At 45.9% G+C, this 25,502-nt stretch overlaps 1 protein-coding gene across 1 annotated transcript in view; it reads right to left on the reverse strand.

The window, feature by feature from the left end:
- The window catches only part of LOC142583643 (disintegrin and metalloproteinase domain-containing protein 10 homolog), a 35,251-nt gene extending 13,299 nt beyond the window's left edge, over positions 1-21,952 (reverse strand). The window contains exons 1-6 of the mRNA XM_075694136.1: positions 21,869-21,952; positions 19,495-19,687; positions 17,710-17,900; positions 15,500-15,680; positions 11,656-11,812; positions 10,358-10,539 (exon numbers count right to left, since the gene is read on the reverse strand). Coding sequence (XP_075550251.1) covers positions 10,358-10,539; positions 11,656-11,812; positions 15,500-15,680; positions 17,710-17,900; positions 19,495-19,687; positions 21,869-21,952 — 988 coding nt within the window. The remainder of the gene's footprint in view (positions 1-10,357; positions 10,540-11,655; positions 11,813-15,499; positions 15,681-17,709; positions 17,901-19,494; positions 19,688-21,868) is intronic.
- Between the last annotated feature and the right edge of the window lie 3,550 nt (positions 21,953-25,502).

The raw sequence follows: 25,502 nt of genomic DNA on the forward strand, positions 1-25,502 counted from the left end.
AACAGCAGTTTACGATAGATAGCGAGGCACTGGAAGTGGTAAGGGAATACATCTACTTAGGGCAGGTAGTGACCACGGATCCGGATCATGAGACGGAAATAACCAGAAGAATAAGAATGGACTGGAGGGCGTTTGGCAGGCATTCTCAAATCATGAACAGCAGGTTGCCACTATCATTCAAGAGAAAAGTGTATAACAGTTGTGTCTTACCAGTACTCACGTATGGGGCAGAAACCAGGCTTACGAAAAGGGTTCTGCTGAAATTGAGGACGACGCAACGAGCTATGGAAAGAAGAATGATGGATGTAACTTTAAGGGATAAGAAAAGAGCAGATTGGGTGAGGGAACAAACGCGGGTAAATGACATCTTAGTTGAAATCAAGAAAAAGAAATGGGCATAGGCCGGGCATGTAATGAGGAGGGTAGATAACCGATGGTCACTAAGGGTTACGGACTGGATTCCAAGGGAAGGGAAGCGTAGCAGGGGGCGGCAGAAAGTTAGGTGGGCGGATGAGATTAAGAAGTTTGCAGCGACAACATGGCCACAATTAGTACATGACCGGGGTAGTTGGAGAAGTATGGGAGAGGCCTTTGCCCTGCAGTGGGCGTAACTAGGCTGATGATGATGATGGTGCTTTCGCATATGAATTTATTATGAATTAAAAGAACTTGAGCCCAAGTGATTGCCTCTCTCTCTCGCTCTCTCTCTCACTATATATATATATATATATATATATATATATATATATATATATATTGTTACGGTGAAGGGAACGAAGAAGTTGAATTGGACTCGACGAAGACGAAGTCTGGAAGTTGCCTACACGCCATATACGCCAGTTGTAAATATACGTTATTTTACACTTGTGGGCCTGCTTTCTTCCTGCAACATTTTGGTGGAAGGTGTGGGGTGCAATCACGGAACTTCGCAGCGGACGTCATCTACTTGCCGCCACAATGGCAAATCAAGCGACACAAGCGGCAACGCCTCAGCAGCCCGTGCCAACGGTCATCCTCACTCATCCGCGGGACCCAGGGACATCTTGTGGCACGGACAACGCCGACGTCGAGGACTGGCTTACGATGTACGAACGAGTGTGCGACAACAACAGGTGGGACCCATCAATGATGCTAGCAAACGTGATATCTTACCTAAGAAGAACTGCGAGGCAATGGTACGACAAACACGAAGCTGACCTAACGAGCTGGGATGTCTGCAAAGAAAAAATGCGAGACCTTTTTGGCAGATCTGTCGGTCGTCAGCTGGCGGCAAAAAAAGAACTTGCGTGTCGCGCTCAAACGTCCACAGAATCCTATGTCGTTTACATATAGGATGTGCTGGCCTCTGTCGCAAGGCTGATAACAACATGACCGAGGCAGACAAGATTGGTCACATATTGAAAGGTATTGCAGACGATGCCTTCAATCTCCTGATGTGCAAGGATTGTGCCACTGTGGATGCAATTATAAAGGAGTGCCGGCGCTTCGAACAAGCGAAGGGCCGCCGCGTCGCTCAAACTTTCGCCCGGTTGCCCAATACTGCCGCAACATCTTGCGAGGACCCGCCGCGCTTCGTTCAGCCCACAGGAGCGGAAGAAATCACGCACATCGTTCGCCATGAGCTTGAGACCATGGCTCCCGCTCAAGTTCGTTCTGACTGTCGGGAAAGCGTGCCCGCTATCTCCCTTATACAAGCGGTCGTTCGGGAGGAAATATCAAGTTTGCGCATTCCATCTCTCTGCTCTGTCCGCCATACAAACACCTACCAGATTTCTCCGGCCGCTCGCTCCCAGACGCAAAGCTTTCCGCCTCCTCGTCGCAACCCAGCTGACTGGCGCACAGCGGATGATAAACCTATCTGTTTTAATTGTTCCGGTATTGGACACATCACCCGTCATTGCCGCAACCATTGGTCGTCGCCTCGTCGGTGGTCACTACCACCAAGTACCAGACAATGGTACTTTCTCGCCCTATACGCCGACTAGGAACATCAACGCCGACAGTGCTTTACCAAGATCCAGCCGCTCCCCGTCTCCGCAAGGTCGTAGGTCCCGTTCGCCTCTCGTTCACCGCTCTTCGTCCCCTTCTGCAATCGGACGCTTCGCTTCGGGAAACTAGGCGCTGCAACTCCCGGAAGTGAAGCTGCAACTCCGACCCGGCCTGCAAATCCTCTGTTGACCGTGCCTACATGTGGAAACCTACTGGAATTGAAGTTGATGGCGTTCCTGCTAGATCTCTCGTTGACACAGGAGCGCAGCTTTCAGTTATGAGCGCTGCTCTCCGCTGAAGGCTCAAAAAGGTTCTGATGCCAGCCGTACCACGCACTGTGCGAGTCGCCGATGGGAGTACGTCACTGGTCTTGGAATGTGCACAGCGCGCGTGGCCATTGGGGGCCATTATACCGTTGCTCTATTTATCGTCCTTGAACACTGTCCACACGACCTAATTCTCGGCCTCGACTTCCTTTCTAAACACTTTGCCCAAATTGACTTCTCCGCAGGTGTTGTACGGTTGGATCTGCCGCTTCCTGCCGACGCGACAACTTGTGCTTCACACCTCTTATGTTCTGCTGAGTTTGCAAGGCTGTCTCCACAAGCGGCTACAAATGTCGTCCTGTCGTCCTGTCCTCCCGTACCTGATGGCGAGTACGTCGTGCCGCTGCTTACTGACGTGGTTTTTCACGCAATATTGCCCTACCGAGCACCTTAATCCGGATCCGCGAAGACTGCGCTAGCGTGCCCATCCTCAATTTTGGATTTTCGTCGCTTGTGCTGCCACACGGTTTCGCCACAGCGCATATCACTCCTTTGGAAGAATTTGAGATTTCTTCTTTTACCTCTGAATCCTTCGTGAGTACCAACGGGCCTTTGTCACCCACTCCTCCTTACTAGGCGCCTGCGGACGATGTTTCTAAGATGATCGCCCCTGACCTTCCTTCCGAGCAAACAACAGCTCTTCGTCACCTCCTGTTATCTTTACGGGACATCTTTGATTTGGACGACCGTCCACTTGGCCAGACATCTGTCGTCACGCATCGCATCAACACCAGTGATGCCAGCCCCATTCATAGGCGGCCATATCGTGTCTCCGCAACAGAAAGGGCCATCATACAGGAAGAAGTAGACAGGATGATGGACAAGGACATCATTGAACCTTCCAGTAGCCCGTGGGCATCACCGGTTGTCTTAGTAAAGAAAAAAGACATTTCGTGGCGCTTCTGCGTTGACTACCTTCTCCTCAACAGGATACCAAAGAAGGATGTCTATCCCCTGCCGCGCATTGATGATGCTCTTGACTGCCTTCACGGATCCCAATACTTTTCATCGATTGACCTCCACTCCAGCTATTGGCAGATTAGCGTCGATGAGATGGACCGCGAGAAAACCGCCTTCGTCACACCGGATGGTCTGTACCAATTTAAATTCGTGCCGTTTGGATTATGCAATGCGCCAGCTACATTCGAGCGCATGATGGACTCTCTCTTTCGCGGCTTGAAGTGGTCTACATGCCTCTGTTACCTCGACGGTGTGATTGTGTTTTCGCCGAACTTTGAGAGCCACCTGCGGCGCCTCACAACCATACTCTCCGTGTTTCGCAGGGCTGGCCTTGAGCTAAACTCCTCCAAGTGCCATTTCGGTCGCCGTGAAATTAACATGCTCGGCCATCTCGTAAACGCCACCGGAGTCCAACCTGATCCACAGAAATTTCACGCCATGCGAAATTCTCCTGTACCTTGTTCAACAAACGATGTCCGTAGTTTTCTGGGCTTTGCCGACATCGCTCACCCTCTCACTGACCTTCTTAAGAAAGACGTCTCTTTCTCTTGGGGACCACTGTAGGAGAAAGCCTTTTCTACCCTGATTGAGCGGCTTACAACTTCCCCAATTCTGTCACGCTTTGACCCTTCTGCGCCCACTGTAGTACGAACTGACGCGAGTGGTCATGGCATCGGCGCTGTCCTCGCTCAGCGTCAACAGGGCGAAGACCGTGTCATCGCTTACGCTAGCCGCCTTCTTTCCACGCCCGAGCGAAATTACTCCATTACTGAGAGAGAATGTCTCGCGCTCGTATTGGCGGTCGCGAAATTCCGGCCGTACCTTTTCGTTCGGAGCTTCTGCGTCATAACCGATCATCACGCCCTCTGCTGGCTCTCCTCTTTGAAAGACCCAACTAGACGACTTGCACGTTGGGCATTGCGTCTCCAGGAATGTACATTTTCTATTATGTATAAGTCAGGGCGCCTGCATAAAGACGCTGACTGCCTGTCCCGCAATGCCGTGGATCAACCGGACTATACCGGTGCAGAATCCGACATCAGTGTTCTATCCATCTCCGGCTTCCTCCATATTGGGGACGAGCAGCGCAAAGATCTTGTTATTCGAACACTTATGGAACGCCTACGCTCCTCGCCCAATGACCCGTCCCTCCGGATGTTCACCTTGCGCGATGGAACTTTATACCGTCCTAGCGTTCGTCCTGACGGCCCGGAGCTCCTCCTAGTCGTTCCCAACCACCTTCAACTAGCCGTGCTCCAGCAACTTCACGACGCTCCTACTGCTGGACATCTGGGCATCACTCGTACATACGACCGCCTGCGGCGCCGCTTCTTCTGGCCCGGCATTTATCGCTCTGTGCGTCGTTATGTCGCTTCATGCGACCTGTGTCAGCGCCGGAAGACGCCTGCTGCGCCTCCTGCTGGTTTGCTTCAACCAAATGATATCCCCACAGAGCCTTTCTTTCGTGTGGGCCTAGACCTCCTTGATCCCTTTCCAATTTCTATCAAAGGCAGCAAATGGATCACTGTAGCAACCGATTATGCCACGAGATATGCCATCGCACGAGCGCTACCAACCAGCTGCGCTACAGATGTCGCCGACTTCTTACTATACGACGTCATCCTGCACCACAGCGCCCCTCATCAGTTGCTGACGAATCGCGGCCGCTACTTTTTATCGAACGTCGTCGATGACCTGCTCCGCTCCTGCTCTACAGAACACCAGATTGCTACCGCGTGCCATCCTCAAACGAACGGCCTCACCGAGTGACTCAGCCGCACGCTAACTGAAATGCTGGCCACGTACGTTTCCGACGATCACCGTGACTGGGACGTCACTTTACCACACATCACTTTCGCATACAACTCGTCCCGTCACGACACTACCGGATTTTCACCATTTTACCTTTTGTATGGCCGCGACGCCACCTTGCCCTTTGACACGTTGCTATTTTCCACAGTACGATCACCCAGCACTGGTTACGCTCGCGATGCTATTAACTTAGCCGCCCAGGCCCGAGATGTCGCCCGTCATCGCCTCACAGTCTCGCAAGCTTCTCAAAAGCGACGGTACGACCTTCGGCACCGAGACTACCATTTTTCACCTGGTTCCCTTATCCTTCTCTGGACGCCCTCACGTCGCGTCGGCTTGTCGGAAAGACTACTTTTCCGGTATTCCGGTACCAGATCGTACGCCAACTGTCCGACGTGACATACGAGATCACCCCAGTCGGTCAGCCTTCAGTGCATCGCAACGTCACCAGCGATGTTGTTCACGTCGCCAGGCTTAAGCCCTATGTCCCCCCATTAAGTGAGGCTCTATAACTTGCACCGGGACGGAGCTACTCCACCGGGAGGGTGATGTTACGGTGACGGGAACGAAGAAGTTGAATTGGACTAGAGGAAGACGAAGTCTGGCAGTTGCCTGAACGCCATATACGCCAGTTGTAAATATACGTTATTTTACACTCGTGGGCCTGCTTTCTTCCTGCCACAATATATATACATATATATATATATATATATATATATATATATATATATGTATATATATATATATTATTGGAACTAAAGCATATTAAAACGGTTGGAATAGGTCTGTCGAAAAAACACCATTTATCCCTTGCTCATGATCTTTCATCTCACCATTTATGTGAAGTGGGTAAATATAGATGCCTTGGTGTTACCATAACAGTCAACCTGAGCTGTAATACGCACATTTCTGCTACACGTTCCTCGTCTTTCAGAAAACTATCTGCTCAGACACAAATTTAATGTCGTTTGACTTACTGCTCTATTATAAGCCCTAAACTAGAATATTCAGCAATTATCTGGGATCCCTACATTAAACAGAACATTACACGTTAAAAAAGATGATTTTTTATTCTCTAAATATCGTTGAACTGTGTAGCTTATTGATTACGCAAGGTATTCAAACATTGCAGTTACGAAGGACAATTTAAAGGCAGAAGTTTCTGCTTGAGGGTAACAAGCTTCACAACACTTCACAACAGATGCAACACTTCACAACTGATAGAGAGAGAGAGAGAGAGAGAGAGAGAGAGAGAGAGAGAAGTGGTTCTTGTGGGGAAGGAGGGAAGGCTAGCACTATCTTCTGCAACCCATGCGGGAGCAGGGTTGCAGATAGGGCGATCGACAAGGCACGTAGCAATTAAAACCGCACTCTCCTAGGACAATCACTTTCAAATATCCCTCGTTTCTGCGCACGATACTATTCAAGTGGAACACGTTACTCTTATCACTTCCTTCTAGCACTTAATGTGCTGCATGTGTCGACGCCTGAGCTTCGGTTTTTTAACCTTCTTTTATTGCTGTTATGTCCTTGCCAATATTGCTATAGAGTTCCTGGTGTCACATTAGCTAGTGGCATTTACTGTATCGCGATTGTTTCTCCTTTGCAACGTAAACTCGTCATCAATATCAAAAGAAACACTCTTTTTTCTTTTTGTTAAACTTCCATTGGAGCTATACACACATTCCCTCCATAAAAGTGTTCATTGATTCTAAACGTTTCTCAAGACAACCTACTGTTAAGTATGACATTGATGACGACTGTACCAATGCCCCTCCTGCATGAGCCCTGCAGTATTCGCTAAACAAAACTTCGAAATAGTTGCGCCGTACTCCAAGTACACACGCTGCATATAAAAGATGACTTTTAATGTCTCTTTCTTGTTCGTCCTGTGCACGTCTTTCTCCGTCGAATCATTAGCGCAGCAAACACTTCTTATTGCATGGTTTTGGGATGATAAACTTACTTTTAATCACTAGCACCAGTTAATTTCGATCACCGGGTGTTCAATAACGCGCCGAGAGATTCAGATTCATTTATTTCTTTTATACAGTTGCCATTCAAATACACCTGTTGCCGTCACGAACTGGTCCCATGCGCAGTTGCAAAATACTAGAAGTGACGGATGCCTGTACTATTTCGCCAGCACATCTATTGCGTATAGACGAGCGTGAATCCTACAACAAGGGCAGAGATTAAGGCCATTATGAAGGATATTGGCCTACTTCCAACAATGTTTCTCTTTAATTCAGGGGAGTCTACCTGGCTCTTACAGAAGCTTATTAGCAAGTACTGCTAAGAAAAATACACGAGGGTGGAGAAATTGTTTTTCTAGACAACTACCTTGCTAATTTTGATGAGGTTTTTTGCGTTTACAAGGTGGTGAAACCGGTACTCAGCCAAAATTCTGATTGGTGCCACATTATTCTTTTGTAGTGTTAACTTCTCACTCCATTTAAGTTCGAACTTTTATAACTGTGTAACTCAAAAAAGTTGACAGTCACTTTAGCCAACGCTAAAGGGGATGAAGGCGAAAGCCTGCGCGCTCTCGAGACAGTCATTAAATTACTTGACATTGTCATAGAAATGCGTTGTTACTTCCTATTACTTGTTTTGTCCCACCAAAGGTCCTGGTTGGAGTGCCCTATTTAACTATATCCTAATGAACTGTGCCTTTGCTTCGCCTTAACACCAAAAGTCGGGCGTTCGACTCCCACCCATGGTCGTTGGTGCTAAAGTGAATGGTGGCACCATCAATTTTGTTGCGATCGAATTTTGGTCCCACCCATGGTCGTGGATTGGTGTGTCTTATTACCTATATTTTAACCTCGCCGTAATTAACACCAAAGGTTGTGGGCTCGAGTGCCGCCAAAAGCCGTGGGTTCCAATGCCTTGATTAACTCTGCTGTAATTAACTGTGCCTTAGCTTCGCTTTAGCTAACTCCAAATGTCGTGGGTTCACCTGCCACCAATGGCCTTCGGTTCGATCAGAAATGGTGGCGCCATCGATTTGGTGCAAAGGTCGAGGGTTCGATTTCCTAGAAATTTTCGGTTTCATGAATTTTGGTGCCATAACGCTGGACGGCGCAACGACGAACATAGCATTTTTGGTACCACGAATCGTATAAGGCTTGAGCCGTAATAAGACAACGGTATTACAATTCTGCAAACTGTGCCAAATAATACATCTATAGTGGATAAAATTTATGTGTTTGAAATATAATCACTAGGGTCTTTGCGAGAGCCTTGTATCAGTTTCATCAATTGTAAGCTCGAAATTAATATATCACATGTGTCCGGCTCTAAATGCTCTAGGAAATGCAGCCTACAAAACGGCTATAACTGTTTTAGGTGCAGAGTTACTGATTCGTAATAATCGTGCTTCTCATTTTGTTATTTTTCGATTGTTTTCTTTATATTTTGTAAAAATGTCGATGTCATAAATATTCTGCTTTCTATAGTTATTGCGACTTACCTTTCTCTACAAGGTGCCACAAATTTTATTCAAGTTAGTCCAAATGTTCTCTCGAAAAGTATTTTTGAGCCCTACATGTATTTGAATAGGGAAGTCTGGAGTCACCGCGTGCTAAAGGTTCCTCTGAAGTACCAATATGTGCGATAATTTTTTATCACGACTGATGCGGATGAATATTTACGCATTCGAAGACGAGCGCTGATGTAGAAACATGTATACCAGGACATACATTCACCTCGAAATTTTATTGTGATATTTGGATTTGCCATGCGTGCTCTTTTCTACCTTGACCTTAACATACGTGCAGAAGCACATTAATTTCGAAGTAATTAGTGTTCATAATGTTATGTTATGACGAGAGGTACAAATCGATGCTAGATGGCTCATATATGTGGCACCTTTTTACTTCACTCAGAGAAAACAGTAGATGTGTAAACGCTAAAACTGAACAACCTTGGTGCTTGTTCCTACGCCAAACTCGACTACAGATATGAAAGCGTAGCAGCAAGTGCTGTTCATAACGTGGCTTCGTCGTTGTGACGTTTACGCCATGAGGCGCAGCACATCTTGAACAGCATGCAGACAACTGGACTGTGTGATACTGTATCTGCAACTCTGATGAAAATTAATGAGCGCTAATTTCGAGTAAAGGACAAATACGCCACTTCGAACTGCTTTTCTTTTCTTCAACGGTTCCAAGGATTGGTACAATGCCCGTCAGTACAGAACGACCCAACTAACTAGTCGTACAACGAATGAACTATAATTTCCTGTACTTGTTCGCGCAGTTGCAAAGTGTTTGCTAACGTATTCTTCCCAGTCGAACACGCTCAGCGTAAAACTCTAGCTATACCTAATGTACAGTAATCCACGAAGTTTCACGCTGGTTTCCACTGAAAAGCCATATTGCAAATGGAGCTCTCATTTTGTTTCGAAGTTTCTGTTCGGTTAAGAGACTTTTTACTCCGTTCAAAATCTCATGCGTGCTACATTCTAGATTTCCCGCAGCGAGACAAAAGAAACTAGTGCTTTGAACACTAGCACTACCCTTCTCGGAGGTGGTATATTCGCGTGTTGTCGTTTCTGCCACACAATAAGCAATGGAGCTGCATCTGTGAAGAGCTTATGAATGCTAATGACACACTCCTCCGTATTCGTGACATTATTAACTGTCGTTATTACTAACTGTAGTTCTGCAGGAATGTATAATAATATTTAGTTCAATAAGGCGAGCAAGGGTGCTAGATGGACACCTCGGCTCACTAGGATGAGTGTTACGGTGCCGATGTTGGCATGCAAAACTTCAGCGCTGGTTGCTCATAGGGAAAAAAAGACCAGGAACCTGCGAACAGATACACCGCAGTGGTTCGAGTAAGAAATCCCCGCGGCACCTCGATGGAAGCGAAATGTAAAAACACCCGTGAATTCAAATTTAGGGTAGGCTTTCAAGAGTACCAGGTGGCCACAATTAACCATGCACCCCGAACTATACGGTGTCTATCGTGTAAGATACTGATCTGTGTCGTTGTGATTGTTTCCTTGGGCTGTGTTGATTAAGTGGCATGTACCAACTAGCTCAATACAAGTTTTTCTAGGGGCCTGCAGTGCCTCGCATACCTCTGGAACATTAACAGTTTAAGCCTTGGTCGCACTTACGAACGACCCAATCAATAGAAAGAAACAATTTAACGCTTACTCATTTTGCTTTACCGTGCTTCCGGCTGCCTTTGTGACTAAAGATTGAATTTATCCTAGACCTTGCATATCTACCGCAGGTGTGTAGTAAGCCACTCACCACGTGCCTGACAGGTGAGGAGGCACTGCTCGTCAATGCTCAGCCCCTTGGCGCCGCGGAAGCACTCCTCAAGTCCGTACTTCTGGCATATGGAACCCATGCACTGGCCTGAGAGGCACACCTGCGTGTTCTTGTTGCACGCCGTCATGTTGGGCTTGGCCGGTGCCTTAGGACATTCGGCCCTGCGGCCGGTGCGAATGCACAAGTCAAGGAAGCATTGTCTTGCAGCGCGCTGCAGCGAGTGGTGCGTACATGGTGGCGGGAGCGTTGTACTCAATCTTGCGAACCTCCTCATACAGCGATGTTATCTTCATTGCACTGTCAACGTCGCATGAAACTAACGATAACATTGGAGCCGAACGATTGCATTCTTATGAATGGAGTCAACGACTCAGCATTTAAAACAGCAAGCTGTCCGAACAGAGCATGAAGCCTTGGCTTTGTTTACTTCGTATGGTTGTTAGTCATAAAGTGTTGAGCCTGTTGGTTCGTCTTATGCCTCTCACTCAACTCTTCAGATCTACGAATTCTCTTCTAGACTGTCGGCCATTTTTGCGCATTTCTGCGGGTGAATAGCACCCTGCTTAAGGCTCACTCAAAGGATATTCGCAGTACGAAACCTCGGTGCAGTCGGTCGCATGACTGCACAATTTCCCTCTCGGTACGAAGTTGCACGACGCGTTGCAGCAGACGCCAGCTGTGGGGCTGCACAAGAGGCACGCAAATGCAGGACACAATGCACAAGTATCCGCAGGAACACTGCTAAGGCAATGTAGACAACAGTAAAGTTGCCGCAGCGATTGCAGGGGCCAGACAGATGTTAATTCAAGAAAATGCCGAGCGTCAGATATTTTATTGCCCGTGTTACGGCTATCTATTTCTCTAGTATACAATGTTGGGGATCACGCGACAGACATTATACTAATCCCTTGCAAACATTCACAGCCCGCCATCGTCAATGTTATATGTCGTTGCGCGCACTCTTCGTCACTCTAACATCGTTTGTTTCCTCGCACACCGCAATTACTGCAGAACATCAGAAAAGCAACGATGACCCCTTTGCGCACAGATAAAACAAAAACAAAAACGAAATAACAGACTCTCGTTCTTCTCTTCACTGCTCTCCCTGTCTGTTATTTCGTTGTGACTTCAAACACAAAAGTTAGTGTCAGAACCGAGATACATTCAGAACAATCAAGAATAGAAGTATAACTGACTGTTCTCAGCAGAATATGTATATTTTTTTTCGCCATGCTTGTTTTCCATGAATCTTTTCCCTCGCGCACGCAGGTACTCACCTACACCGAGCAAATGGCTTGAGGCGGCAGGAGAGCGACTTGTTCTGCGCGTGACGCGGGTAGCAGCACTTGTCCGTGCACTCGGCCTCGTTGAGACCGCAGTCACACTGCTCGTTGCCCTCCACGATCCGGTTGCCGCACACGGGACCACTGTGCCCTGCGACGATGGCAGACAAAAATGGGCAAGCGGTCCGAAGATTTTCAGTTGACTCGGGTGGACTGTGGTATCATTCAAGGTAATACGGTATGTGGTATGTTGCTAGTTCAGACGCCGTGGGGAAGTAAAAAAGAAAGCTCTTGTCAAAAAACAAAAACAATGCCCAGAGGTGTGGAGAAAACGCTACACGTAATGGAATGAGATACAATGGTCTACGGATAAATGAAACAATGTTATCAATATTGGTTGGCCTAACATAGGCACAATGTTGGGTTACGTGGAACCAATCTTTTTGTGAATTCCGTGTAAACGGGACTACTACTGAAACTGCCGCCTACCTCATTGACGCATGGAAAAGAAAAAGTCCGACAAATTCTGGTGGTATAAATAGCGAAGAAAACCCTATCGCTCATGCAGTTGCGGGAGTGCTAATGCAAATTGAACGTGTCGAAGGTGCCACAATGTATTCATCATGAGGACTTCGCTTGGTAAGTAATGACTCCAGACGTTGAAGACTAGGTAGGATCTCGCTGTCAGGATGCCAATAGTGCGTCGTTCACACCGCCAGAGGTAAGAGACCTCACACGATGCCATTGTTTTTGGCTATGAGGTGCCAGTCACAAACGCTATCGATAAAAATTCGAGGCGAGCACTGTGATTCCCTTTCTTTATACAATGATTACACCGCTTAGACCGAAGGCACTATAGCAGGGGTTTACAATGTCGAAAAAACACATCTTTAGTGACACATCACACTTGCTGACTTGATTGGCGATTCCATTCGCTAATGAAACGAACAAAAAATGAATTAGCATAAATATTAGTTCTAGGGTGGTATTCTAATATCTTGATTTGATGATCTGTACGTGCAGAGACATAATGAGGTCTGTGTAAGTACGTTTCCTTTCGTATGCTAGTTTTACCATGAAATATTTGATAAAGCATTTTCAGTCTCATTTTTTTTCAGCAAGAGGAAAAATTTCCCATCCTATTTCATTTTTCATATGGGCACAGCTATGGATTCTGGAGTACTGGCATAAGACGAACCTTGCTGCTCTGTTCATGATTTTTTCAAGTTTATCACTTAGTGTTTTTTGCCACGGGTCCCACACAGCACAAGCATATTTGAGCATTGGTCGAACGTATCTTATTAAGCAGTTGATTTCAAACAAATCGGCGGGTGTCTCAGATTTCGCTGCATAAAGTTGAAGGTCCTAGTGCCCTTAGCAACCACTGCATAAACGTGAGCATTCCATGAACAATCGGCTGAGAATGTCACACCTAAGTATATATAGTGAAATTTTTGGAGCACTATGTTATTGCTGATGACATAATCAAGTATTAGCCTTTGTTTTTTACGTGTAAGAGTAACATGAACGCATTTTTAGTACTTAAGTTCATTTTTAATCTTGAGCAGCATTTAAGAACACAGGATAAGTCACCTTGTAACAGGGCAACGTCATCTTCTTTTCTAATTTTCCTATGGAACACGCAGTCATCGGTAAACAACCGTATATTGAAACTAATTCCTCAGCAAATGTCATTTATTTATAATAAAACAAAAAGTGGCCCCAAAACTGAACACTGTGGGACACCCGATGTATATCTATGAAACTGGATTTCTTTCCGTTTAATACTACGCATTGTCGGCGGAACGATAGATAGTTTTCTATCTAAGCTAGAAATGTATAGTCAATATTTAGTGACGCTAGTTTTCCTAAAAGCAAACGGTGTGATGCCTTATGAAACACCTTTTGAAAGACCAGGAAGAGGCAATCAATTTATCCGCCGGTGTCGATAGCAGATACAAGGTCATGATATATTCATGACCTTGTATCTGAAATTATGCTTGATATGATATCATATCATGTTGATATTGAATCATGCACAACACATGATTCAATCAGTTGTGTTGTGCAAGATATACCCTTAAGGAACCCATGTTGTTGTGAAGCCAGTACTTTGTAAGTGTGTCATTATCTCCTTGTATAAAATGTGTTCTAATAATTTACATGGTATGGACGTAAGTGAAATGGGCCTATAGTTATTTAAATCTTTTTTCGACCCACCTTTATGATAGGGACGACATGTGCAATTTTCCAGTCATCCGGGAGGGCACCCGAAGGTAAAGACTTGGTGTAGATTACATAGAGATAAAGGGAAATTGCTTTAAGGGAAACATTACTTTTGAATTCGAGGAGAAATGTCGTTCGGTCCAGTTGCCTTATTATCGTTAATATTGTTTAGTAATACTTTGATTCGATTCACAATTGGCTCTACTGTTTTGATGGTCGGGAAGTAACGTGTGCATGGTGAAGGACTAGAGCTGTGTTTTTGCAAATATACCGAACGAAAGTAATTATTTAAACAAGTAGCCTTCTCAGTGTCATCTAAAAACTTCTCTTTATTAAAGACAATTTCGGTGATGCCCTCTGGAGCTGCTCCGTAGCCTTTCATATATTGCTGGGCTGCCTTGGCATTCGTTTTTATTTCCCTGCCGAATTTTTCAAAGTAGCACCCCTTAGCAATTTTTATGTTTTGGTTGTGTTCATGAGTTATAGCACGCAAACTTTCAAAGTGACGATTGCTATTATAGTTGTTTCGTGTTTAAGTACACACGCCTTCTATTCTTAACTATTCTTAAGATACGCTCATCCATGGCTTGTTACGTTTTTTAAGTTTACCGCATTTTATACTGGGAATGTAGGTATCGGTAAGCTCCTTGAGTTTTTCTTTAAACTTATTGCACAATTCTTGAATGTCACAATCATCTGGCAGGCATTCAAAAAGCGGCAAATGATCTAGGAGCATCTTTGATATGCTGGAATAATCAGCTCTGTCATATAGCTACATTGTTCTGATCTCTTTCTTTTTGTCTGCTACTTTGGTTGCAACACTTGGAGCGACAGCCCGGTGGTCACTTTTTCCCGGAATAACCTTTACAAAATTCACTCTATTTGGCAAGTTGCAGAAGAAAAGGTCCAATGTATTGGTACCACGAGTTTGATCAGTCACATATTGCCTTAATCTGAAAGAATCTACGATACTTTTCATCTCCAAGTTGAAGTTTCCACCTGCTGTGTACTGAGAACTTCCTTAACGCCAGCATAAATCAGGCAAATTAGTCTCCTGCCATCATGAACGTGTAAGAAGCCTCAGAAACAATTTCATATAAAACCTGTGGCGTGGTGAAATACGAGTTAGGAGGCCGGTAGAAAGCTTCGGCTGCCAATGAAGAATTATTTGGCAACGTAACTTTTCACCATACTGATAGTTTACGAAGAAATAGACATTATTACCCATGTGCGTGTAGCAGTTTCGTACCGGACAGCGAGAATATGCCGCTGAAAGTGTGCTTTGTGTTTTCAACACGAGCACGGTGTTGAATTATTGGGAATGCTTTCGCGCATGAACACAACGTTTCGCTGCACGCCGCTCAAATCCATGACGTCCCGGCGAGATGGATCGGGAACTTTTAAGCGACGCCGCCACTTGACTTTTGTTCTTGCCTTTCTTATGGCTTACCGAACGTCCTTTTCGCGGGAATAGTGGTTTTGGCTCTTTATTTTTTCCGGTATCGTAGAATGATAATTTACTACCACACAGCAAAAATACTTTTGTATCTTGAGCGTGTCCCTTTAAGCTGCATATTTTTTTTTTCTGGCAATGCAGAAACGGCGGACTCACTCTGGAAGCAGTTCTCGCGCAGGCTCTCTCCCTTGAGGACGGGCACAAGGATCACGCTGATGTTGCCGATACTGCAGGGCGAGAAGCGGTCGTTGTTCGGCCTGTTCCCCTTGGTCGCCGACTCGTACATCAGGAACTTGCCCGCGGCACCCACGGGTTCGCAAATACTCCCTTTGTCGTGCTGCGAAGGGAAAGGAGGTTGGCAACGGTGGAAGAGGTACGGAGTGGCACATCGTGGCTTTATTTTCGCTCACAAAAGAAACCACGGTCGTGCGTAATTGAATATTAGGCAAGTTTACGCCAATTATCGGCAGATACTTCAATCTACGAATTGTAGCTAGTGAGTATGCAAGGCAATGCGACTTGGAAGGTATACTGAGGATGGCACAGGTTTCGGGACAGGCGCCGCCAAATCTTGCAGTAAAATGCAGTGTAGTTTTAGTTACTTTATTTCAAGAAAACACCGTTTCATGCCGCAAAGTACAAAGCTAGCTGGAAGACCAATGCATTTCGTTGGAAATTTTCAAAATTAACCTTTCGGAACTGGCCTAGTCCTGTATTTTCCTTACAAGTGGACGGGCCTTGCGTTCCCACTAGCTACAATGCGTAAATTGAAATATGTGCCATAAAGTAATTAACTAAAAGGTTAAGTGTGGTCATTATGATATTCAATCCATTAAGCTATTTGATTACTCGTAGTCGTTATGGCCACTTCAGCGAGTAATTTAAATCCAGGGTTAGAATTGTGCTATCTGGCACAGGCAATTTTTTAAAAACTTGTTCAGCAAAAAAAAAAAAAATGTCCTTTATATGAGCACGTCTTCTTACTAGCCATCCTTTGACATGAAAGGCGAACTGTCTCGCACTACATGACAGCTTGTAAAACGGTTGGCAAGTAGAGTGAACTAGTGCAGTTTATGCAGACAATTTGACGGAGCCTTCAGCGCTGTCGAAAACTCCGTGCGCAAACGCCACTTTCCGAGTCAAGGATGGTGGTACCATAGCATGTTTATGTTGTACAAATTCTGTAAATTTAGTTTTATATGTTCATGTTTTAATGGTCCATGAGCTACGCATACTACGAGAATTTCTGATAATCGCTCTTCCGTCTCACTTATAAAAGCTTTTCTTCAGCAGTTCTACTTTCGGAACAGTCGCAATAATCAAGGAATTACGTTGGCAATAAGCGCGACAACTTGTAAAAGCGTTCCGCAATGACAGGGCGACAATTGGTGCTGTGTCTTACCACAACGGTAGCATTTTCTTTATCTCGATATATTAGACACTTTGGAGAACGTTATCTTTTCTGGGCTATGTATAATGTGCATGGATAGCCATACTGTGGACAACGCTTTTGATAATCGGTGTACAACAGCGGACGAAAAATTAAAAATGCATTAAAATGAGATCCTGTGAAATGCATGACGAACACGACTACAGCCGTCTGCCGTAGGCTCGCCTTAAGAGGAAGCTTTAGCTCGGGGCTGCTATCTAAATACATGGGAAATGAGAAATCGTTTTTCGCGGCCACCAATGCACCAAATTTGATGACTTTTGCGGCATCTAAAATGACAAGTTAAGGCCTAGTGACTGTTAGAAGGGGTATTTTTATTATGGCGGTTGGTTTCTTCATGAACATTGTCAAAAATCACACATTTTCCACAAAACAAAGCTATTAAGTTTACAACTTTGTAACTTACCAACAACAACAAAAAAATGTCTCAATTGGGTCAACTCCATCCAATAGCACATCTAAAGCGGACATATTTTCTGTAGTTTACCTAGTTCTCAAATGCATCCCTAATATGTGCGTAACACTTTTGCAATACTTTCAAAAACGTTGTAACAAAATCATGCACGAAATAAATTAATACATCAAATTCGTCAGCTTTTGATGTTATGGTGGATTCAATTTACAGAAGGGTGATATCTGTTTTTGGATGCAGAAGGACAAATTTGTAAACATCGGGCTTCCAGCTTTTTTGACACGCAATGACATAAAGGTCACCAGAATTTAACTTTTGTTTTCATAAATGCCGCTTATTTCATTAAAATAGGCCCAGGGATTACCTCAGAAAAGCATTTCTGCGTTTTGCATGTACTTGAATAGGCGGCGGCGGAGTTGAGGCCGAGCTAACGCTTCAGCTACATCAGTCAGTGACGGTCATGCTGGAGTATAGGGAAATAAATGCAACGTAGACCGAACTCACGGGCGATCCGAAGCTGTGACCAATCTCGTGGGCGAGCGTGAGTGCCCCTATGGACAGCCCCACGTACTGCTTGTGGTTGATGAGCGTGGTGATGCCAGTGTTAAGGCTCAACTTGGCCTGCCTGTATTCGCCACTGTCGGGGTCCAGCTCCACGGACATCCGGTACCGCTCACAGATGCCGCCAGAGGCAACTGCGTGTGGCATCGATTTTGACCTGTTAATTATGACATATCCGCAATATCGCTCACGTAAAGTCCTTCAACGAACAGCGAGCGGGATTGGCTCGTTAGTGGTCCTTTGCGGCGACCCGTATGTAAGTTCATCGACAGCCTGAAGCGATACTGGCACATGCGAGTCCGTCCACTTCGTACGAACATCCGCAGGCAATGCGCATCGTCACAATGCGCGAACTATGCCTTGTTCTTAAACCAAACAGTAAGAATTGCTAGTAGTCTCGCGCGAGTTCTTTGATTTCGCAATAATCTTGTCCTTCGCGTCCCCATCGACCATTAGTCAATAAATATTGCGAACTCATATTAGCCATAACTGAATTACAATGAAACTATTGCAAAAATTAGCAGTAGCGGTCTGCGCAGCAGTATAAAGCCGAATCACCTACTCCTATATGCCACTGTAATTGTATCATCACCTCAGCGCTTTGTTAAGCTACCTAAATGCTATAACAGCCTTGGGAAGATATTAACAGCGGCTATATGTTACTTCTAAACCCTGCTCCTTGAATATAGGACGCAGAAATAAATTGGAGTGGTGCTCCACTTTCATGCTGATTGTGTTCTGACGCGCAAAACGGAAATTCGATTTAGGCGGAATAGTCATTAAGAGGAAGCTTTAGCTCGGGCCCAACTCCGACGCGGCCTATTCAAATACATGTAAAACGCAAAAACGTTTTTCTGAGATAACCCCTGGACCGATGTTAATGAAGTTTGTTGCATTTGAGAGAGAAAGTTAAATTCTAGTGAGTGTTGGAAGCGCAACTTCGATTTAGGCCCTGGATCTTGTTAAACAAATTTTCAAAAATTCGGAAGTTCGAAAAAAAGAGAAGAACGAAGTTTACAAATTCATAACTCTGCATCAAAAACAGATATCGCGGTTTTGTAAACGGTGTCCATTAGACCATTGAAAGCGGACAAATCTGATATGTCATTTTATATCTTACGTAAATTTGTTACGTTGTTTACAAAGGTTCTGTAAAAGCTGTATTTCCATATTACTAAATTTTTTTTAGATTCATGCATAGCATATCAATTTTGTCCGCTTTAGATGTACTATTAGATGCAATTGAAGGAATTGTATTATCGTTTTTCGTTTTAGAGTTACAGCGTTGTAAGCTTGGTAGTTTCTTTTTATAAATTTGCGATATTTGTCAATTTTTAATGAAAAATCAGGGAAATAAATCCAAAATTCGAAACCAACAGTTACTAGACTTTAAGTTTTTCTTTTAAAAGCAACAAACCTCGTCAAATTTGGTGCAGTGGTCGCCGAGAAAAAGAATTCTCCTTTTACATGCATTTAGATACGAGCACCCGAGCTAAAGCTTCCTCTTAAGTGGAGACTGCTTTCAGAAGCAGTGTTTCAACAGCCTTCATGTTTTAGCAAGAGTTTTGTTCTTTCCGGCCAAAACCGCGAACAAGCGCCTGTCAGTCGCCTGCCGTCATCAATGTCACCAAGGGCAGGAGGTGACCGCCCAGTGACGTATGACCAAACGAAACATTGTCCGATGCCGTTCCACCTTGTATTGGGGCTCACGCTGAAACTAATGCTCACTTTCGTCGCTGGCAATCCACGCAAGCCCCAGCGTGCCGTCCGCGAAATCTCGGTAGTTGAGCCTGTACGAGAGGCAGTAGTCATCGTGTCGGGTCAGTGACGCCAGGTACAGCAGCTGCGGCGCGTCCAGGGACGTGCTGCACAGCGGGTCCTGCTTGGCCTTGTAGCCCACACAGTCGCCGGGCTCAGCAATCTGCGACTCGGAAAACAGCCCGTTGTGGCCCCTTGAAACCAACCCTCAAGCAGCGCTGGTTTACTTGAAGGCAGACTTAGACGGACGTCACCTGTGCCCCTGAAAAAGCTGCGTACCAGTTTACCGGCTTCTCACCGAATGGGTCAGGAATCGCTACTATACAAAATGAACCCTTGAGACTTTTCTTTAGGCCTTGTTTCTGCGACATCAAACGCATATCAAGCGAAGAGTGATTCTTATATTATACTTCTAGAGTGCTAAATAATGCACCGACCTGCGGTCTTACATTTAGAAATCTCAAAGATAAGATTAGCCATTCATTATTAGCCAAATTACGCAACGAAGTTCCATTATTTATTCCGCACTGATCAGTAAAACGCAAAGCGTCACTGCGTATTTCGCTCATCCGAATCTTCAGTCTCCAACACGTCACGATATGAAACCAGCCCCTTCTCTGCAGCAACCTGTTCCTCTGATGGCGAAGTGCTTCCATATAAAATCGCCTTTTAAACTTTTTTTTTGTACATGAACTGGGCAGGCTAAGAGACCTTGTGCTTCATGGAATGAAGCACACAAAGACGTGAAGTCATCGCATATTTTAAGCGATAGCAAAGAAACGGTAGGCACAAAAGATTTTCACAGTTGTGAAGGTACAATCTCAGGTCACTGTGAATTAGTCTTACTGTCGACGAGGGGTTTGCAAGCTGGAAAAAATACGAAGTTGAAAGACGGGGTGGCAACGCGATCTCAGCATTACATCATCGGCTCTCCGTGACGTACACTATGAATGCATTCATCCAGGGCTACTTAATGCTTTTCGAAAACGAGAATTACGCCTGATTCTCAAGAAACTAAACAGTCAACCTGATCGTTTTTGCGAACTGTAACGAATGAAATCTTCAACGTCGCACTGACGTCGCGAAGGCGGCAATATGTGCGTGACTTGCAAATATTGGAAGTCCGGCCTTTACTACCATTGTCAATACACGATATGTTTCCGCAAGACAAATTCAAGTGAAATTTGGAGGCTTACTATAGTGGTTAATAATTCTTTGAACAGGGCTCGTTAGTAAGCCACAGTTCAGTATGCCGCGTTGGTTTCAGCACGAACAATAGCCATAACGTTAAAAAAATAAACTTTCTGATTTTACGTGAAAAAAAAAAACTCGAGCTGATTATGAGACACGCCGTATGGTGGGGCAGGAGGGTTACGGATAAATTTTCGCCACCCGTTATTATTTCCCCAAAGGCTAAGTACACGAGTGTTTTTGCATTTATGCCCCATCGAAATGCTGCCGCCGTGGCATTTTGCACCTGCCAACTCCGAGCTAAGCAAAACAACGCTGTAGCATCTAAGCCATTAAGGCGCGTCAGCCAAAGCTGTTCGTTCATGTCCTTCCTATAGTGTTAACATTTAAGTGCAAACCAGCGTAGCAAACTTAGCGGCACTCTACCACGCCAAACAGATTAAATCTTCATATGGACTGTCATTTCAATTCATTATTTCATTTCAATATATATTTCATTTAAATTCACTTCAATATATACTGGAAATACCTGCACCGACGACGGCTTCTGAAGACTATTTGAAGTATCTTCCGCAAGTCTGAGCGGCTGGCGCTGACTGGCTCATGCACAATCAGCAATGAAAGTTACACCGTGATTTAGATATTACAGCCAATTAGGTACGCGGAGTCGCGTCTTTCATGTTCTCTACGTCGGAGTGCTACAATTCTTATCAGATTATATAGAAAAAGTGTTTATGCCTCTGTTTTCAGGGTCGTTAGGATATTATGCCTCTGCAGAGAATTCGAAGAGAATAACTGTGCTGCTAACACCTTACGCCCTCTCGCTGCCGGAGGGCGTCTGTGATTAGCTACAAGCGAAATTGGCGAGAACATAAATACACGGAATGAGCCTGTCATCAATAAAGAAAAAAAATAAAATAAATAAATAGATAAGTAAATAAATAAATAAATAAATAAAGTGCTACCATTAACAATGGTTTGCAGAGCGTAGTTGTCTGGATACACAATTAAATTATTGCTGCTGCTTAGATGTGCAGCCTCTATATAGGACAACGAGCTGCGTCGCTGTAGCTTGCAAGGAAATTCGTCGTGCGCAGGTCTTTTGTTCCTCGTGTCGAGTACGTTCGAGATATTGAGCCTGTCGAGCTCTCACCATGATGTGCTGCACGACGAAGTTGATGTCTTCGATGCCGCCAAAGTTTGTGCCGCCGTAGATGGCGTTCACCTTGTCCACCATGTGGGCGATAATGGACGCGATGATCTCCCGCGCCGGTGCCAGCGCTGAGGTCTCCGCCAGGACACTCTCGGCGAGCGTGTTGTCGACGATAATTTCCAAGTTGCACACGCGACGCGACCGTGAGTCTACCCGCCGTCGGCTGGGTCTCGTCCCCTTCGGTCTCGGACCCTTCAGCGTCTCTACCTCGTCTTCGGAATCGTCCAGGTTTTCCCGCTCCGCCTTATCGGTGGTGTCACGTCGTTCTTCGACGAATCGCTCGCCGTCTATTGTAGTGGTGTTTTCTCGCCTTTCGTCGTCGCCGTCATCAGCCTGACTTATTCCAATTTTGTCGGCGTCGTTTTTGTCACTTTCGTCGTTGTAACTTGCTTTGGTAACGGCGTGCAATTTTCGGCCCACGCGACCATGAGCGAGGTGAGCCTGCAAAGAATACATACACGCGCGTGTCAAGTTGCGCAAGGCCTTGCTGTCGGGGTCCAGGTGTATTGCGCAATTTTGGTCAACACAAGAAAACCAAGAGGCTATTTCATGTTTAACCCGCACTACTTACAGTGCATAGCAGGCCCGTGTGTCAATGACGGGCCATAATAGGGAACGCACTCCTACGTACGTACCACATCTGCGCGCCAGCTTCTAATCAGTGCCACTTATAAAGACCCAGCTGCCAGGAAGGCAGGGTATGCCGAAAAAGGAAATAGGTCGCCGCTCTATTTTATCCCAAAGTGACCATTTAACCACATCGTTTTCCATATCGAAACCCTATAGCTAACGCCAGGATGTGCCCAGCAGTGAGACATCTAAGTCGCCTTCTCATGTGGAGTCGTGGAGTGTGGAGAAGGGGGGTAACCATTTTCAGTCAACAATGGACTCGCTTTCGAGAGAGATGTACAACAATCAATCAGATCCACGCCATAACACAGGTGATTGAGAAGCCTGTAGGATATAACCTACCTCTTTGTGTAACTTATAGATCACGTAAAGGCGTTTGATTCAAGAGAGATGCCAGAAGGGATGCGAACACTGCGCAAACAAATAGTGAAGAAAGAATGGGCCAATATTTTAGAAAATGTACACAGGTATTTAAAAGAAGAGGAAGTTATTCAGAAGAAAAGCAAAAGAATACCGACTTGAGGACGGTCAGTCGAGGCGGCGCATCCTCTCTAAGGCTACTTACTGCTACGTGTCCATGCCTTTTTAAAATATTGTTACAAGCACGGGGAAAAGGGGTTTATTTAGGCGTGCGAGGGCAGGAACGGAAGGCTACGAAGAACAGGAATGGCCGCTGCACAGTCTTCGTTCTCCTCTTCCCCTCTCTTCTTGATCCCCGCGTCCCTTTGACGCGCTTGGACGTAACATATATACCTCCCCTCGCAGACAAAGCCCCCTGGGCGAGTCAACTAGCTTGTCGTGGTGTACATGATTTCAACCGTGCGACATGCGCGACTTGTGTCCTAGCAGAACGTCTACCAGTGTTCGTGAGGCGCGCGAGAGTATAGTTCACTTCGCTGACTTTGTCGATGACAACGTACGGTCCATCGTAGTTTGCCAGCAGCTTTTGACACAAACCGCGCTCCCTTGTGGGAGTCCAAAGCCAAACGAGATCACCAGGGTGATATGTAACAGGCCGATGTCGTGCGTCGTAGCGGGCTTTGGAGTTTTCTTGTGATGCCAAAGTCCGCAGACGCGCAAGTCGCCGAGCCTCTTCAGCGAGGCATAGCGTATCGGCGACCGTAGGATTTTCGTGGTGGTAAAAGGGGAGGACAGTGTCGAGCGTATACTGGGGCGGCCGAGCATATAGAAGGAAGAAGGGGCTGTAGCCGGTTGTCTCGTGCTTGGCGGTGTTGTAGGCGTAAGTAATAAACGGTAAAACTTCATCCCAATTCTTGTGATTGGACGCAACATACATGGAAAGCATATTGGTGATTGTTCGATTAGTGCGCTCAGTGAGGCCGTTCGTTTGCGGATGATACGGCGTCGAGTGCCGGAGGTGCGAGTTACATAAACGCACAAGCTCTTCCACGATATCCGCCGTGAATTGACGTCCCCGGTCGCTTATGATAACACCAGGCGGTCCATGTCGTAGAACAATAGCGTGAAGTAAGAAAAGCGACACTTCGGTGGCAGTTGCTGATGGTATAGCCGCCGTCTCGCAATAGCGTGTGAAATAGTCGGCGCAGACAATTATCCAGCGGTTCCCCTTAGATGACTTTGGAAAAGGGCCTAACAGATCAATTCCAACTTGCCGAAAGGGTGAGCTGGAAGGCGGCACAGGTTGAAGGAGACCAGATGGGGCAGTGGTTGGGCGTTTCCGACGTTGGCACTGTATGCAGCTGGCGACATAATGCCGAATGTCGCATCCGGGGCCAGTAAAAGCGTTCTTGAATGCGATAAAGTGTGCGCACAGTGCCTAAGTGACCGGAGGTAGGGTCATCGTGCATAGCCTGAAGGATTGCTGGCCGGAGACGCTCCGGCACCACTAGAAGGAAGCGTGCACCCGTGCTTGAGTAGTTCTTTTTGTACAGGAGCCCGTCACGTACACAGTAGCTGCTTGTTGCACTTGAATGGGCAGAAGTAAAGAGTGGCTCCAATTTAGTGTCTGTCCGTTGTTCTGCTTTGAATGCATCGATATCTGGAAAAGCGGGTGTCACAGAAGCGACGAGATGATCAAAATCGTCTGCGTCGCAGTCCATCGTGGCAAGCGGCAGACGGGAAAGGCAGTCTGCGTCAGCGTGTTTTCGGCCACTCTTGTAGGAAACAGTGAAGTTATATTCCTGCAACCTCAAAGCCCAGCGCGCAAGGCGGCCACAAAGGTCGCGAAGGTTCACGAGCCAGCACAGGGAATGGTGGTCTGTGACGACTTGGAATAGGCGTCCGTACAAGTACGAGCGAAATCGCTGAACCGCAAAGATTACAGCGAGGCATTCTTGTTCTGTCACCGTGTAGTTGCGTTCAGGTTTGCTTAATGAGCGACTTGCATAAGCAATCACGTGCTGACGGTCGTCATAGTGTTGGACCAAGACGGCACCCAGACCAACGCCACTAGCATCTGTGTGGATTTCTGTTGGCGCAGTAGGATTAAAGTAGCGAAGGATAGGTCGGGAGGTTAACAGGAACTTCAGCTGACGAAATGCAGAATCGCACTCGGGTGTCCACTCAAACCGTGCGTCTTTATGTAGCAGATCTGTCAGAGGATAAGCGACGTCAGCAAAACCAGGAATAAATCGGCGAAAGTAAGAGCAAAGACCCAGAAAACTACGAAGTTGCTTCACTGACTGCGGTGCACTGAATGCCTCGACAGCTGCCGTCTTGAGGGGATCAGGCCGGATACCGTCTTTGTCAACAAGATGACCCAGCACAAGTGTTTGACGGTCACCAAAGTTACATTTCTTGGAGTTCAGAACCAGGCCAGCGTTTTTGATGCAGTCGAGGACAATATCCAGGCGCGTATTGTGCTCATTGAATGTGCGCCCAAATATAACAACGTCGTCAAGATAGCACATACAGATGTTCCACTTTAACCCACGTAGAATGGTGTCCATGAACCTTTCAAAGG

The sequence above is a fragment of the Dermacentor variabilis genome, chromosome 5 (assembly GCF_050947875.1).
Source record: "Dermacentor variabilis isolate Ectoservices chromosome 5, ASM5094787v1, whole genome shotgun sequence".
In the NCBI taxonomy this organism is placed as follows: Eukaryota; Metazoa; Arthropoda; class Arachnida; order Ixodida; family Ixodidae; genus Dermacentor; species Dermacentor variabilis.